Here is a 14778-nt window from a genome sequence, read left to right as displayed (position 1 = left end):
TGTGTTGCAGAACTAACAGGTCTCTGCTGCAGACTTTGTTGTGACGAGATTGTGATAATGATCTAAAATTACAAAATCAAGCTGCTGTTTTTTATTCATCCGAGCATTTATTGTACATCTTCATGGCAAACATGTTAATGTCTGTGGAGGATAATACTGTGCGGTACACATTCGTTAGCTGCTGTATAGTGTAAAACTCCACATGATATGTAAAAGTTATTTAATTGGGTTTAATTCCAAACCTACTTGTTAATGCGAGTTTAGCAGAAAGGAAGTCTGAAAATGTTTCGCTAATGTTTATATCACTTTAAAGGAAAAGTTTCACACTTTGGAAAACACACCGTTTTGCGTTCTTGCCAAGAATTGGATGAGAAGATCAATGTCAGGCTCAGGTTAGTACACAGAATATGAAACAATAGCCAGTAGACAGCTAGCTTAGCTTAAGACTCAAGACTAAAAACAGAGGGAAACTGCTAACCCTGCTCTGGTAAACAGCGTCAAACATGCCCGTTGCACACAGAGCCATGCTCCCCTGTTTCCGGACTGTATGCTAAGCTACGCTAACCAGCTGTGGTGTCACATTTCACACAGATGTGAAAGTGGTATCGCTCTTCTTGTTGAACTCTCAGCAAGCAAGTGAATTGGCACTTTCCCCAAAATGTAGAGCTATTTCTTTATTAGTCACTCATAGGTGATACATATAGCGGGTGGAGTGACTGGATGAAGCCTTTACTTTTAATTTAATGTTTTCAACAACCCAGAGCAGGTAGCTGCACAGTCGCTGCAGCCTGGTCTCACTTCACAGAACGCCCCATCTTTGGCACTTCAGGATGCACTGCAGAAAAACAAAGAGCACAATCATATGTATTATATTAAATTTAAAAACGAATTGCCATAGGTGAAAAAGAGCGTTCCCTACTGTCTTTGGGGGGCTGTGGCTGGCCAGGTCTTGCTGGCGGTCTGTGTTTGCTGGGGAGTTCGGAGCTCTCTCTGTAGTCTCTTTGGTTCTGGGGCTCCGGCATGCCCGGCCGGGACTTGGAAGGCAAAGGAGGCCGGCTGAGCGCCATCCCTCCTTCCGAACGCGACGGCACCACTGGTTTCTTGGGCGCTAAAGCACGCGAGGTGATGGAGGTCGGAGGTTTGGCCTCAGAGCAGGTGAAGGAGCGGTTGCGCGGGGTGAGCAGCGGGGGGCGATCAGGGTCTCCGTCTGCCAGTTTGGAGGTTGAAAAGTAGGGATCTGGAGGCGCGAGGTGGTCCTTCTGCTGGTGGTCTTGGTCCTTGCACCGTGATTTTCCCATCGCACCGTATAATGGATTGTCGAACATCTCTGACACCTTTTCATCCTCACCCCTAGGAAAAGTCAGTTTCACTGTCAGCTGAATCATATCAGCTATTTTTGATTGAACACAGAGTTTCTGTACCAGAAAAAGGCTCTTACGTGGGCTTTCCTGTGGGACTGCGTGCACCGCTCACGTCATAACCGCCCTTCTTGGCATCTTTGCTCCCTTGTCCGGCGATTGATAGGTGTTTTGGTGGCATGCTGTAACTCCAACCTTTATCTACCACATTCCCACTTCTATGGGCCATTGCAATGTAATTGGGGTTGGAAATATCATGTGTTTGGGTGACGGAAAACCTGTCAACAAGAAGACAGAAAAATATCTCATGGATGTCATGTTTGAGATATTTTGAGAGGTAACCACCAAGCGGGGAAAAAAAGCCTTACTTGTTTGTGTCGCCGCCTTTGCCTTTTGAGGAGACAGTGTCATCCTTTTCAATTTTAATGAAATCTGAAAGCAGAGGGAAACATTGATGCTACAAGAACTGTAGTAGAAAGCATTTAATAGGTAAGTCCTGAGCTGTTTTCAAGGCTCACCGTATAACTTCTCGGTGGGAGTGCCCTCCGAGGTGCGTAACTGGATGCCGCCTGTCAAAGTGCCCGTCTTTTCTCCGTGGTGAGTCAGTGTGACCTGAAACTCAGTGTAGTTGAACTGGGCAGCTCGCAGCGCAACACAACCCCCCCCTTTGGAGATAAGACACCAGCCGACTGTTAATACCGCTCAGCTCAACGCATCTGCATTGCATCACCGTGTTTGAGTTCATTACCGTATGACTCGTCGCAGTCTGTCGACTTCACACAGATGAGGATGTGCTGGTCCAGCAAGTACTCTGGGTCAGAGATGATGGGGGTGAGCTGAGAGGACAAGAGAGACAACACACCATCGTGACCTACCGGAACAAGTCATCTTCCACACTGAAAGCTCCCTCCCTCCTTTTACCTCGACTTGGTTGCCAAACCAAACTTTTATGGACCCGTTCGAGTGCTCCGTGTTTTCTCCCTCTAACGTCTTGACAGTTTCTGTAGGCATTTTGGAGAGACATTCATTTTGATCATCTCAGCCCATTTTAAAACCAGAATCTAATGAGACGCGGAGAGTCATATGAGACGAAACATACTCTCCAAGCAGCTGGAATGGTATTCGATGAAGAACTTGGTCTTTGATTTTGTCAACAAGGTGGCCACACAATTCATGATCTGTATTCCGCCTTGAGGTGCACTGTTTGGGTCTGAAAAAGGACAAAAAAAAGACCTGTTGTTTTGGAGTAGATAACATAGAGTCATCTGCATAGGGTCAGAGATGGAGATCATACCTTGCTTGGAGACAAACTGTGAGGCTACTCCGACTTCAAATGAGGCAAATAACGGTGAGTGGTCACTTGTCATGATGTCATTGGTGCACCCTGTGAGTTGGAAAGTCTCATTAAATATCATTAAAGCGGCACTCCAGCAATTTTGCCTAACAAAATCACTTAGGTCTAAAGAGACATACTAAACAAGACATGCAGCGGACTCTGATATAAATTGACTTGCAGTCTCTAGTGTGGCTTGTCTTTTGTCAGACCCTCCCTGCCTGTTAAAGGCCCACACCTATCAAACTCCACATCCCTTTAGAAAGTTCTCTTTAGAGCTGCACAACATCATACAAATGTTTTCACATGTTTTCTCATGACAAGTAAACTGATCCTCATGTGTAAAATCGGTCGAGTGACCCCTAAAAAACATACACATGGTAACACTTCACAGGTCTATATTTTCCAAATAATTTTGACATAATTTCCTTGTAAGTTTCCTTAAAAAACAGCCATATTCAAACCTGAGTAAATATAAATGTCTTATTATTAATAAATAAAGATCATATTTGTTGAATTGTATGCATCTGTAGACAAATGTTTATCTGTAGACAGATGTCATATTTTTTTCATTGCCTTTTTCAAATACTGGATGTACCAATATTGATTATTGAGCGTTTTAAGAATTGGGACCAAGATGTGTGAGGTGTTCTAATGCTTTCACTATGTACATATGTACGACCAATATGTCTTCCAGAGCCCCAATATATCTGCAATAAGCTATCGGCCTGGAGAATGTTCACCTGCTGCGCACTAACTAAAAGATAGTTATTTGGAATCATTTTCTTCTATTTTCCAAATGACACAGTTCTAGAACCCTTGCGCGAGGAAATCATAGGAAATTATTCATAGATTATAGACCCCGTAAAATAAAGCACTACAAAAAAAATGCTCATTTTGACCTCACCATATGCTTGGCAGACAACATGAACCAGAGGGTATGACTTCCGCAGGACACGATCGCACCATGAGGGCAAATTGTATTTTGTCTGTAGAATTAAAGTTATCACACATTTATAAATAGTGAATATGACAGTTTCAGGTATCAGGCTTTAAAGCAGCAGTTTAAGCATTAAAAAGCAGCTGGGAGGTTGAAACATGATCAAACATTATTTCCGGCATGAATCAATTCAGGACATCAAAATTCCCAAGGTTCCATAAGTCTAAAAGGGACAGTTGTTAAATGGATCCTGGAGCCTGTAGATGAGTTGTATCATACATTTTCTATGAGCTACAACATATGTTCACATGGACTTTTTGATCTAGATGACTTAAAGCGAAAAGCATGTTCTGTGTCAGCTTAGAGTTGTGTTCAATGCCGTAGTTGCCTTTAATGTGTTTCTGCACTATGGAGCATGACAGGAGCCATACAGGGAAAAGACATCCGACTAAACATAAGCTTACCCCCGTGGCTTTGGCCTTTGTGTAGGCATACTTATCTCGCGTATCTCTTTCAAAGCGATACGTGGGCGCAAACGTGATTTCCTCTTCGTCTGCAATCCAAATAAAATCATTGTTAAAAACACGTGCTTGTATTTTAAATGTCTTCTGACAACGAATGAATAGAGAGTTGATCCCATACAACATAAGCTAAGTTACAGACACTTCACTGCATGTCTATATTGATCAATATTCTCCATGTGTCCAAGGCTCACCGAAATGTAAGAAGACCTTTCCGTCATTCCTCTCCATATTAAGCTGGTCTTTACTGAGGAGTTCCTGGTACTGCTGCTGTTTGATCTTTGTCACAATGTACTCAGCTTCCTGTGAAGGGAAACAGTGCAAAGTAATGACTTATCCTGCCTTGAAGTGTTAGCAGCTGAGAGCTCAGACACCTGACAACCAGCATGCTCATTTATGCAACATTCACTGAAGTAAAGCACTGCTGGATCATGACAAAACATGAAATGTGCTACATAAAAAGATGAAACAGGTCACATATTTGTGAATCTGCATGTTGTTAATAGGAGGATTTCCAACAATAGAAACTCAATTAATTTGGTTCCAAGACAAGTACATAGAGTATGCTGTCATATTACATAATTTTTGTGTCACTTCCGTGCAGCAAACTGCATTGAACAACGACTTACTGTAGATGGGAATTCAATGCGGTAGTTCAAATCACCAAGCCAGAAGAGGTGGGTGAACCGATGTGTGATGTCAAATGGATTGAGCTTCTTGTCTCCCAGATTCAGGAATCTCAGGATGTTGGTGTAGTTTTGATTGCGTCTGCAAATAAAGCCAATGTTATTGCAAGGACATCAAAAGTATGACACAATGAAGTCAGAGGTTCTTTAACAACAACAAAAATCAGATTCATAAATAGAAATAAAAATTACAAATAAAAACAAATGAACACTATTTCCTGCATTTATATACATTCGTATTAATCAAGCAAAAATAGGCATTATGAAGAAATTGTTTGTGATTTACATAATAATGATAGTCAAACATAAATGCGAAATTATATTTAGAGTACTGTATTATGAATGTACTTACACTATATTAAATCCTATTTACTTGGTTGATAATGTTGTATTTTAATATTTACAAGAAAGAACACAGACTGCCTTATCTTGTCTTATCTACTGATCTTTATCTTTTTTAGTTTTTGAAGACTATTAACATTGTAAATTGAAATAAAGATTAAATGATTCCCCAATAAAACATGCAGTGGAAGCAGGGGTATGGTGCCACAAAGCAAAATCTAGTAAAATGTTATCACACAAGAATAAAAATATAATGACCTTGTGAAAGATAAAAAAGAATTGTAGACGGTAATTAAAGGAAAATATAGAGCTATTTTCTTTTTAAAATCCATTTCAACTATTTAATTAAAAATAGTTGAATATGTTTGGCACTTGAGAGGCAAAAACCTTGTGCAAAGAAGTCCAAAAAGAACCTGCAGCTGCTACTAAAGCTTATTGTATACGATGTGTAAATGATGGGGACCCAGGTATCGTATTTTTTATCAGCTCCTCTCTTCTCTCGTCTAGAATGTGGCAGCTCGACAGTCAGCGGATAATGTTTAGAGATTTTAGAGAGTTAATCAAACTGAAACTGTAAAAGTTAAAACCTACTTGAAATTTCAACCTTGGTTTTATCCATATACAAAGTCACTAATTAATTTAAACTGTCTGACTTTGTTAAAAGTGTAATCTGTTGCTCACCTGAGCTTCTTCTCACTTCCAGAGGTCAGGTGACTGTTGACAAAGCCAAAGGACGTACCGTTGAACATGAAGGACACTCCCACTGCTCCCTTGTTTCCTACAAAACAAACATCACAGTGAGTGCTGATGGGTAATTGCTCAATGAACTTTCATGACACGTCACCGAATGGCTTGCAGAGAAGTGAAACAGCTTACCCAGAGTGTTGGCGATCCCCGTCTTCACACTGTCCGAAAACACGTGGGAGATCCTGTTTTCGTGCTCAGGCTTTGCCAGGACCACGATCCGGATGTTCCACAGGGTGTGGATCGCCACCTGGGTGTCAGAAGATGATGTGATGAATCAGTGCTCCGCACCTGCACTCAGTTGGAGCTTTGCTACTTTGCCCCGGTCACTCACTTGTTTAAAGCTGATGTTTGTGATTTTCCTCAGGACACCTTTCACTGTGTCTGCCCACTCCCTCTCACCCAAAGGGTCCTCCTGAGTCCCAATGACATAAAAATCATGCGGGATGTGATCCGCCGAATCGTCTTGAGTCTTTCCTTGGCCTTTACACTGAAACCAGGTGTCGATGCTGTGGGGAGGACCAGCATTTCCTGGGGGTTTGTGAAGAAATATTTTACTTTGCGGTTACATTGTAAGACATGAATTTAAAATTCAGTTAAGATGTTAAATTTGGTACCCATATTCCAAGTGCCAACAAACACTGTGATCATGTCTGGTTCAGGCTTTTCAGAGTGTTTGTTCTTCATTTGTTGAAGAAGTTGGCAAAAGCCCTCTCTTTTCTGGTGGGACACATTTAAAAGAGATGATTTCTGTTAACGAACGCATTTAAACATCATTCCTCATGAATTTCAGGTGACTGAAAACTTAAAGCCCCTGAAATAGTATTTTCTCTATCAGCCTCTTTCTATCAGCAACAGGCTCCGACATGAACACACTATTTTCTGTTCGAACAGTTTTGCTTATTTCACATAAGACTACTGTTTTAGTGCTAAATCTGATTTTTGCTACACTTGTGCTGACGGGTGTGGATTTGATGCTCATGAAACCCATGCTAATGTCGCCATCCCAGTGTCACTTCAATTTGATCAATCAATGCTTAATGTTATAGCTAAATACTTTATTTAAAAACACGTTTCCAGGGGCCTCAAGGTAAATCAGGACCAAGCCAAATTATGATGTTTTTTCACCTTGGTGTCATCAAACGTAAACTCTTTTCGCAAAATCTTCTCTTTCTCTGACTCCGCCACGATGACAAGTTTGGTGTGCATTCGCTGGGATTTCACCAACTGCAGGACTGAAAAATGACCACAGTACTCTGATTAAAATGAGCCGCATTGATGGTTTACAGCAGTTGTTGAACTACATGCTAAAAGAAAAGTCAGGGGATCCCCAAAGTCAGAAGGATTATCCTCTGGGGACCCTGATTGACCATGAACCAAATTCCATGATCATCCATCCAATAATTATTTCAGTCTGGATCGAAGCGTTGGACAGACTAACCATCGCTAGAGCCACATTGCTTGCATGGTTAGAGAGCGGTGTGATTTCTTACTTTTGTTGTGCACAAAGAATTTGTCTTCAGGTCCATCTTTCGACTTCTTGAGAAAGAGCTTCCCACTTTCAACATCCACCTTCAGGAACATCTTCGTGGGAATAGCCAGAGATTCTTGCTTGACCTGCAAGTGAAACCAGGAACGGGTCAAATAAACCACAAACCTCCAGACATTTTACATAATGTAGTTTTACTGCGGTGTTATATATTAACTCATTTTGAGAAGCACCTCAAACGTGACGAGAGGTATGACAGAATTCCTGTGACCTCCTTCATAGCCAACAGACTCAAACAAAGACATTTTAGCCTGAAAAAAAAGAAATAGAGAAGTGAGGGACCAAAGACAACCAAGATTGTTTACAGTCAGTCAGTAAAATGAGCCATGTTACCTTGTCTTCTATAGAGTAGAGCAGTTTTGTCAGTCGCTCAAGTTTAAAGGATACAGATTGACCTGAATCGCTAGAATTCTGAAATTCAAGCAAAAAATACATTATGATAAGGTTTTTTTTTTGTGTTAGTTGATAATGCTGCAAAGGAACAAAGGAGCCACCCACTTGTTTTGGAAACTGTCCAAATCCTGGGGAGAGCTGCTGGTCCAACGCTCGATGGAAGACCTCCAGAACTGGCAGGATGCGGGAGATTTCGCTGTCTCACAAAAAAAGGGCAGAGCATGGTTAAATCGGCCCTTTACATTGCAATCTATAAAACATATTCTTTTTAATGTATACCTGTTTAGATTCTTGCAGATCGCCATTGTTAGCTTCTTTAGCCCGGGGAGGTTAGGGTAACCATACTGTACTTGTTCAGCATCCAAGCTGATTGAGGTCCTGAAGTAATCTTGTAGAGCCATTTGATGCTCCTCTGGTATTCTGCAAACATGGGAACACTTTTAACGCCACCATCTCATTATGCAGTACTGCAGGGATGAATCTTAAAACATGGAAATTTAAATTCTTGCGGTTCCAATTCCCTCGTCTAGGAGTCAATGTTTTTTTTGTAATTAGTCTTTGGTTCGAGTACGATGCTAACTTCTAGGGTTGAGCCTACAAAAATACGTCATCCCTGCAGCACTCTATTCACATACCAGTTCAGTCACATCACAGTGTCAAATCACTGCCCAGAATCGTAGAACTCAACGCGTTGTACACACTGTACACTGCCGACATATTAACAGAAACTTTGCAAAGTGAATTCTCTGGCTGAGGCGCATAAGTGCAAATTCTGCAAATATGACCATACATGGACAAGTCCATATGCTGCAGTCTCATCAGGTAGGTGTCTGATAAGGAATTGCAGGCCTGCTCAGAAGACTTGGGGTCACTGTCTTTCACATCATTGGCCAAGAAGTTCCTGGGTGGGAGCTGCGGTGGAAGATTATTGGATTCTGCAGGACAGAGAGGTACAGTATGGGGCTGTTTAAGAATTTAAAATCTTCCACAGGCTCATTGCATTACTGCCACTGTTCAGATTAAGTGAAGTTGTTTGACCTGGCTCTTCGTCCATCTCCTCCTCCCTCTGGACAGGGTACTGCAGATGTGTGATCAGACCCATGTTGGGACTGTAATACGCCTCCACCAGCTCAGGCAGCATAGAGAAGAACCTGATAGGCACTCCTTCAGATGCCTGAAGAGCAGATCACAGCAGACATGTAATTATCCTCTAACCTCAGCAGAACTGAAATGTCATGTGGTGCTATTGTTTTTCTGGAAGACTTTGGTATCTTTTTTTTTTTTTTTTTGATAAACCAGTGACATAATCTTTCGGTTCTACTTCCCATGTGATGTCAGATATGTCTACTTGCACATCTGTGGTTTCCTCCAGCAACCTAGAGCCTTCATGTCATCAGCTAAGTTCCCTCAGCAGCTGTATAGTGCTTTTTCAAAAGATGTAACTGGTTTTTCACATTGTAGTCCCTTTATTTAGTTTATTCTCATTATCTTATTTATAACTGGTTAGAATGCTGGTACTCCATACTAACAGCGTTATTTTTGTTTGATTTTGTGTAAGTGTCTTCTATGCTGTCATGTTTATAGGTTGTGTGTTGTCCCAAGGAAGAGTAACTGATATTCTGCATCAAAAAACATAGCTCCTTTTTAATGGTAAATGTGCATGTTCCCATATGATTCCACTTTCTCTAGCTTTAGTTCTATGCTGATAATACTCAAGTACATTTGCCTAAATTAACTCACAAGCACCAAGTACTTTCACTTCCTACAGGTGAATGTAATAATAATCATTCTTGTTCTATTACAACTAAAGTTCTATGACAATGGTAACAGACAGATATCAAGCTAATACAATACTAGCAAAAGTAGTTTTCACTAGTTTCTGTGACAGCCGAAAGTCTTCATGCATCTAGAGTCACTCTTCACGAGTCACTAACCACTTTTAAAGTAGACATTTTAAAGCGTGACAGACTTGCTATTGTATCCTCTTACAGGACGTTTTGGACATTAACTATTAACTGATGCTGAGAAAGTATACTGTTTACCAGTTTAATTTAGTGTATTAGCATGCTAACGTTTCACTAAACAAAAAGTAGGCCTAAAGCTGAGGCTGATGAATGTTATTAGTTTTTGGTAATAAACCAGTGCCAGTATCAGACTTTCACTGACAGACCAGATTGAGTCGTGTTTTAGCCTTGACATCAAGTCTGGGTATAGGCAGTGATTAGAAGTAATTTACATGCAAAGTTGCTTGCTATGTGTGGAACAAAGTTGAACGGTTGCTGGATGAAATGTCAGGGAATCAGCAAAAAGATTGCAATTGACCCTTCTCTAAGGCCCGCCCCCCGCTGCTACTCCATCAAGCTGTCAGAGCTACCATGGAGCCCACACTGTCACTAACTGCGGAAATATTTGCTTATTTTGTGAAAAATAAAAAGCGACTTTAGAGAGAAGCAGACTATTGTTGTTGAAGTCTGGACCAAAGTTAAGGACGGACTGACTGCCAATGGCGTTCTTACAAACATATGTCTAAATATAGCCTACAGCACATTTTAAGTGCAGATTTCAAAATAGCTGCACACCAGCATTTAATTCTGATATTAGAGGCCCGTTATGTTCATGATGTTAATACCAACAAGTCTACAACCATAATAATAAATCTGTCTTTGGACCAAAATAATGCTGGCTTGTGTCAAACTGTCAACCCACCTGGACAGAGAGCTTCTTATCCTCATTTGGCAGGATTCTGTATGTGTACACACAGTTCTGGTATCTGTGGTCAAAATAATGCAAATAGGTAAAGAAACATGCTGGCTGGTGTTGTCAATGTGTTCCGCATGCAAACAGTTCAGGTGACACTTTAAATGGAGGTTCCCTCTTGAAAAATGATATGAGTTGGGTGTTGCTTTGTAGCACAGTATCCAAATAAAGAGGAACTAGTCTCGCATTGCAGTGCAATGGGTTATTAGACATTTAACTTTTTCTCATGTGGTATCAAAAAAGTCCAAATGATGTTATTTTTTTTCCTGTTGTCAAAAACATTCCATATAACAGCCATGTCATGTTTTTCTTCCATTAGTTAGGATCATACACAACTCATGTTACATATCATGAATGTTTTTTGAACAAGGAACAAGAATCATTGTCCACTTTTTGTCAGCGCAATAGTTAGACAAGTAATGGCAACTTACAGAACACAGAGGGCATATGCTCCCTGTATGGACTCACTGGCCCGGATAAGGAAGCTTCCATCTCTTGCTGCTTTGGAAAGTAGATCCTCAGCATTGGATCGAGTTATAGTACCATGGCACCAAGGCTGATAACTCGGCATCCTGTTCCTCACCCAAGAGCCAGAGCTCAAGAGTTTTGCATCTGCTCTCAAACTATATTCCAGCAAACCAAAGTAGACTCAGTTATTCTCTCTGGCTATTGTCAACTTTTCATGGTGCGTACTTTGAAGTCCTTTCTTTCACTTGTTCATCCCCTGCCTCCGAAAGCTGCAAAAGGAAGCAGCTACTAGCTCGCCTCTGAACTTCCTCATTTGAGAAGTTAAGAGAGGAGGGCCCTGGTGCCTCCGCTCTGCCTGTTACATGACAGATCTGCAGAGCTGTAAATGGAAATACAGACTTTCGCTTGCTGAGTAGAAATCTCTATCACTCTACTTTAATGATTAACCATTCCCTCCCTATGCACCTGCTTGTCAATGTGAACTGCGCAGAAAGAAAGTGAAGCCATTTGTTAAGTTGAAAGAAGTGAAAAGGGGAAGTAACAAAAATAGTCAACGAATCTTCTGATAAATGTGCTTGTAAATACATTTAAAGCCTAATTTGGTTCCCGGATGCATTTTTAAAGCTCAAATCACCTTTGGCCTAGAATAAAACAAGCACTCATATCCACCCCAGGAGACCCCACCTGAGTCTGATTCCTAACCGTTCAATAAGAATCAGGAGAGCTAGGGGTTTTTCTAAAATGTGTACATTCAGGAAATACAACTTTAAAGTGGCTTGCCCTGTTCATGTGATGGACAGGAAGTCTTGCAGAAATAAGAGGAGAAAAATGAGCTGCACGCAAACCACAACACGGGTCACATGATACAAAAAGAGAAGTACACAGTGGCACTGCAGCCTCGGAGGTTTCTGTCCTGCACTCGAAATAGGTTTCACAAAGAGAAGGTCGAAGCCTGAAATATTCGGCGACAGTGTAGACAAGACACATCACATCAGCCACAGAGGTTGTGAAAACAAACGTTTACTCATTTATTAAATACAACTTGGAGCTGCGAAGTACACTTATAACTCACATCTTACTTACTTAGAGTTAGTCATGTCTGTCTGTCACAAACATTTGTTCTGCAGATGGCGTCAAGCCAAACTGACTCATGGTAAAAAAAAAGGGATTAATAGTTTGTCATGCAATAGTGCAATATCATACAAATGTGGACAAAACAATAAATGCATAGCATAGGAGAGTGAATGAAGAATATATGTACAATTAAGATTTGTCTAGCAAAAGGAAAATAAACATGGTACTGTCAAAAATACATTTGTAAGTGGCTTTAAAATACACCTCATATTAAAACAACACAGAGTCTACAGTCATGCTAGCATGCCATGCTTAGGCACAATGGTGCTTTGAGCATCACCATGCTAACATACTCACAACGTCAATGCTAACATGCTGATGTTTGGCAGGTATAATGTCAACCATGTTCACCATCTTAGCACTGGTCGTGTTGGCATGCTGACATTTACTATTTAGTACTAAAAGCAAAGCACAGTCGAGGCTAATGGGAATTGCATTAGCTTAGCAGGCATTGGTCAAACAATCCAATCACATGTCAAGTATACAAAAACAATGTATTATTGCAGTGACAGAATGGGCCTATTCTTTTGAGCAGGTAGCAGTTACCACACCAAGCTAACAAGTATTCATTACATTTGGCATAGGATACAAAAACAGTAACAGGAAATATCTATTAAAAGTTGACTATGTACATATTTTATCATTTGGTGTTTGACACAAAAAGCTTGTGGAAACAGCAGACACAACAACTTCCTTGTCGAGGTCACGATAACTGGAGCCTTGTAGTCTCACAGACTCTGATGACTTTGACAGCAAGGGCTAACGTTGGGAGATTCTCTGGTTGACTTTATGCACATTTTCGTAAGTCGCCAGACTTTTGTCTTATGAAAGTAACTTCCAATTATGTTGATTTGGGCCAAAAGTACCATTTAGATTTTAAACAGGGTGCAAACAAAATGATCTTCAATTGATTATGTTACATTTGGAATATGAGTCTCAAACTTACTGGACATGGGAATGTCCATGTCCAGGTAACGTGAGTTCACAAAGTGTTGTTCTTAGTCCTTAGATGACGTCTGGAGTCCTTACACTCTCCGGCACTCACACAGTTAAAGTCTGTGAGGGTGAATGAGGCGTAGGGTGGATCCTGGAACTGTGCCTTTAATTCAAGTTTACTGGGGCTACAGTGGCACTTCAACCACATTAACAGTCAATTAACAAACCGATTTTCGTTTGTGTTGGAAATGCATCTCTATCAAACAGTGCTCCGGATCGCATTCAAATCTCTCTTCCTCAGAACTCAGACTTGGCGCTCACAGAGCTCTCATGTGTTCCCTTCAACTCTCCGCTGGTGGCTCCCGACACACCCGTCGGATCTTTGCAAAACAATCGCATCAGAGTGCCGCGGAACTTCTCTGCGCCAAACAGGTAGATCAGCGGGTCCATGGCACCGTTCAGGCAGGTGAGGGAGGAGGTGAGGCGGTTGGCCAAGCTCAGGCCTCTGCGTGTCTGGCACGAGATGCCGGGGTGGTTGTAGCCCAGGATGAAAGTGGCCCTGCTCACATGATAAGGCAGGAAGCAGACCACATAGATGAGCATGACCAGGCCGATGGTGCGCAGGGCCCTCAGCTTTAGGGCTGGCTCTAACCTGGAGCCCCGGTGCAGGCTGTGGATGATGAGCAGGTAAAAAGTCAGGGTGGCAAGGAACGGTGGGGTGAAGGCCACAGCGAGGGAGATCAGTGCATTGCGTGAGGCCTTCTCTCTGTACAGCTGCGAGCACACCGTCATGCCGTCCACCTCCGCAGTCTGGCGGGTGATTAGCAGCGGCGCCATGGAGATGGTAACCAGGGCCCACAGCGAGAAGCTGATGATGTGGGCGTAGCGGGCACGCCGGACCTTCAGCGACCTCACAGCGTGCACCACGGCCAGGTAGCGATCGCCTGCCACGCAGGCCAGGAAGTACAGGCTGGCGTACATGTTGACGTAAAACAAGAAGCCCGCCAGCCTGCAGGGCACCTCGCCGAAGGGCCAGTGGCCCCCAGTGAGGTGGTAGGTGGCCCTCAGCGGGAGGATGATCACATAGGACAAGTCTGCCACAGCCAGGTGAATCAAAAAGACGTTAGCCGGGGAGGAAGCGCCACGCTGGTGAGAGAAGATCCAGAGAGCCAGGCTGTTACCGTTCAGCGCCAGGAAGAAAACCAGGACGTAGAAGCATCCAAACAGAGTGTTCTCAACCGTTGTATCCACTGCCGCACAGCTTTCAGATGACTGATTGGATAGAAGGGAGGGCAGCTCCATTGTAGTAGACTCCATTTTGGTGACTGAGGAGACAAGCAAATAGTTTAAAATGTATCCTAAAAGAAATTTCAGGAATAATTACTCTTTGGGATTATTAATAAAGCAACTAATGTATATTTGCAGGATGGATACAACTAAAACAGTCCATTGGAGTCATGACTTTTCTAAACACGTGCTTTTGATTTCTAAAATTGTTCATTGTTGGTATTCAGACAGCAAACTGCCCCAGTGACAGGAAACCCAACCGCTGTCCACTCTACAGCGGTCTACACACACACACACACACACACACACACACACACACACACACACACA

The 14778-nt window shown here is 42.1% G+C and overlaps 2 protein-coding genes across 4 annotated transcripts in view; both read right to left on the bottom strand.

Annotated features, from left to right (window-relative positions):
- Positions 1 to 87: 87 nt before the first annotated feature.
- On the bottom strand, positions 88 to 11381 carry inpp5d (inositol polyphosphate-5-phosphatase D). Its single transcript, XM_031872992.1, has 27 exons — positions 11055 to 11381; positions 10573 to 10636; positions 8905 to 9040; positions 8657 to 8801; positions 8146 to 8286; positions 7972 to 8062; positions 7807 to 7884; positions 7647 to 7724; positions 7418 to 7541; positions 7053 to 7159; positions 6542 to 6644; positions 6259 to 6455; positions 6057 to 6174; positions 5862 to 5958; positions 4782 to 4920; positions 4347 to 4455; positions 4096 to 4184; positions 3599 to 3680; positions 2653 to 2742; positions 2458 to 2568; positions 2280 to 2359; positions 2107 to 2194; positions 1877 to 2023; positions 1727 to 1790; positions 1439 to 1636; positions 920 to 1350; positions 88 to 835 (listed from the first exon to the last, which is right to left on the bottom strand). The coding sequence occupies exons 1-27, from the start codon at positions 11192 to 11194 to the stop codon at positions 795 to 797; spliced, it is 3288 nt and encodes a 1095-aa protein (XP_031728852.1). The 5' UTR covers positions 11195 to 11381; the 3' UTR covers positions 88 to 794.
- Positions 11382 to 12095: 714 nt separating this feature from the next.
- Positions 12096 to 14778, bottom strand: part of gpr17 (G protein-coupled receptor 17) — a 5935-nt gene continuing 3252 nt past the window's right edge. For all 3 annotated transcript variants that reach the window (XM_031872925.1, XM_031872924.1, XM_031872926.1), the window contains one exon: positions 12096 to 14486. In XM_031872925.1, the coding sequence (XP_031728785.1) occupies positions 13459 to 14478 (1020 nt within the window). In that variant the 5' untranslated portion in view covers positions 14479 to 14486 and the 3' untranslated portion in view covers positions 12096 to 13458. The remainder of the gene's footprint in view (positions 14487 to 14778) is intronic.

This window comes from Anarrhichthys ocellatus, unplaced genomic scaffold (genome assembly GCF_004355925.1).
Source record: "Anarrhichthys ocellatus isolate YVR2014 unplaced genomic scaffold, GSC_Weel_1.0 scaffold67, whole genome shotgun sequence".
NCBI classification, from domain to species: Eukaryota; Metazoa; Chordata; class Actinopteri; order Perciformes; family Anarhichadidae; genus Anarrhichthys; species Anarrhichthys ocellatus.
Note: the sequence above shows the minus strand (reverse complement) of the source record. Positions and strands in the feature narration are given on the sequence as shown.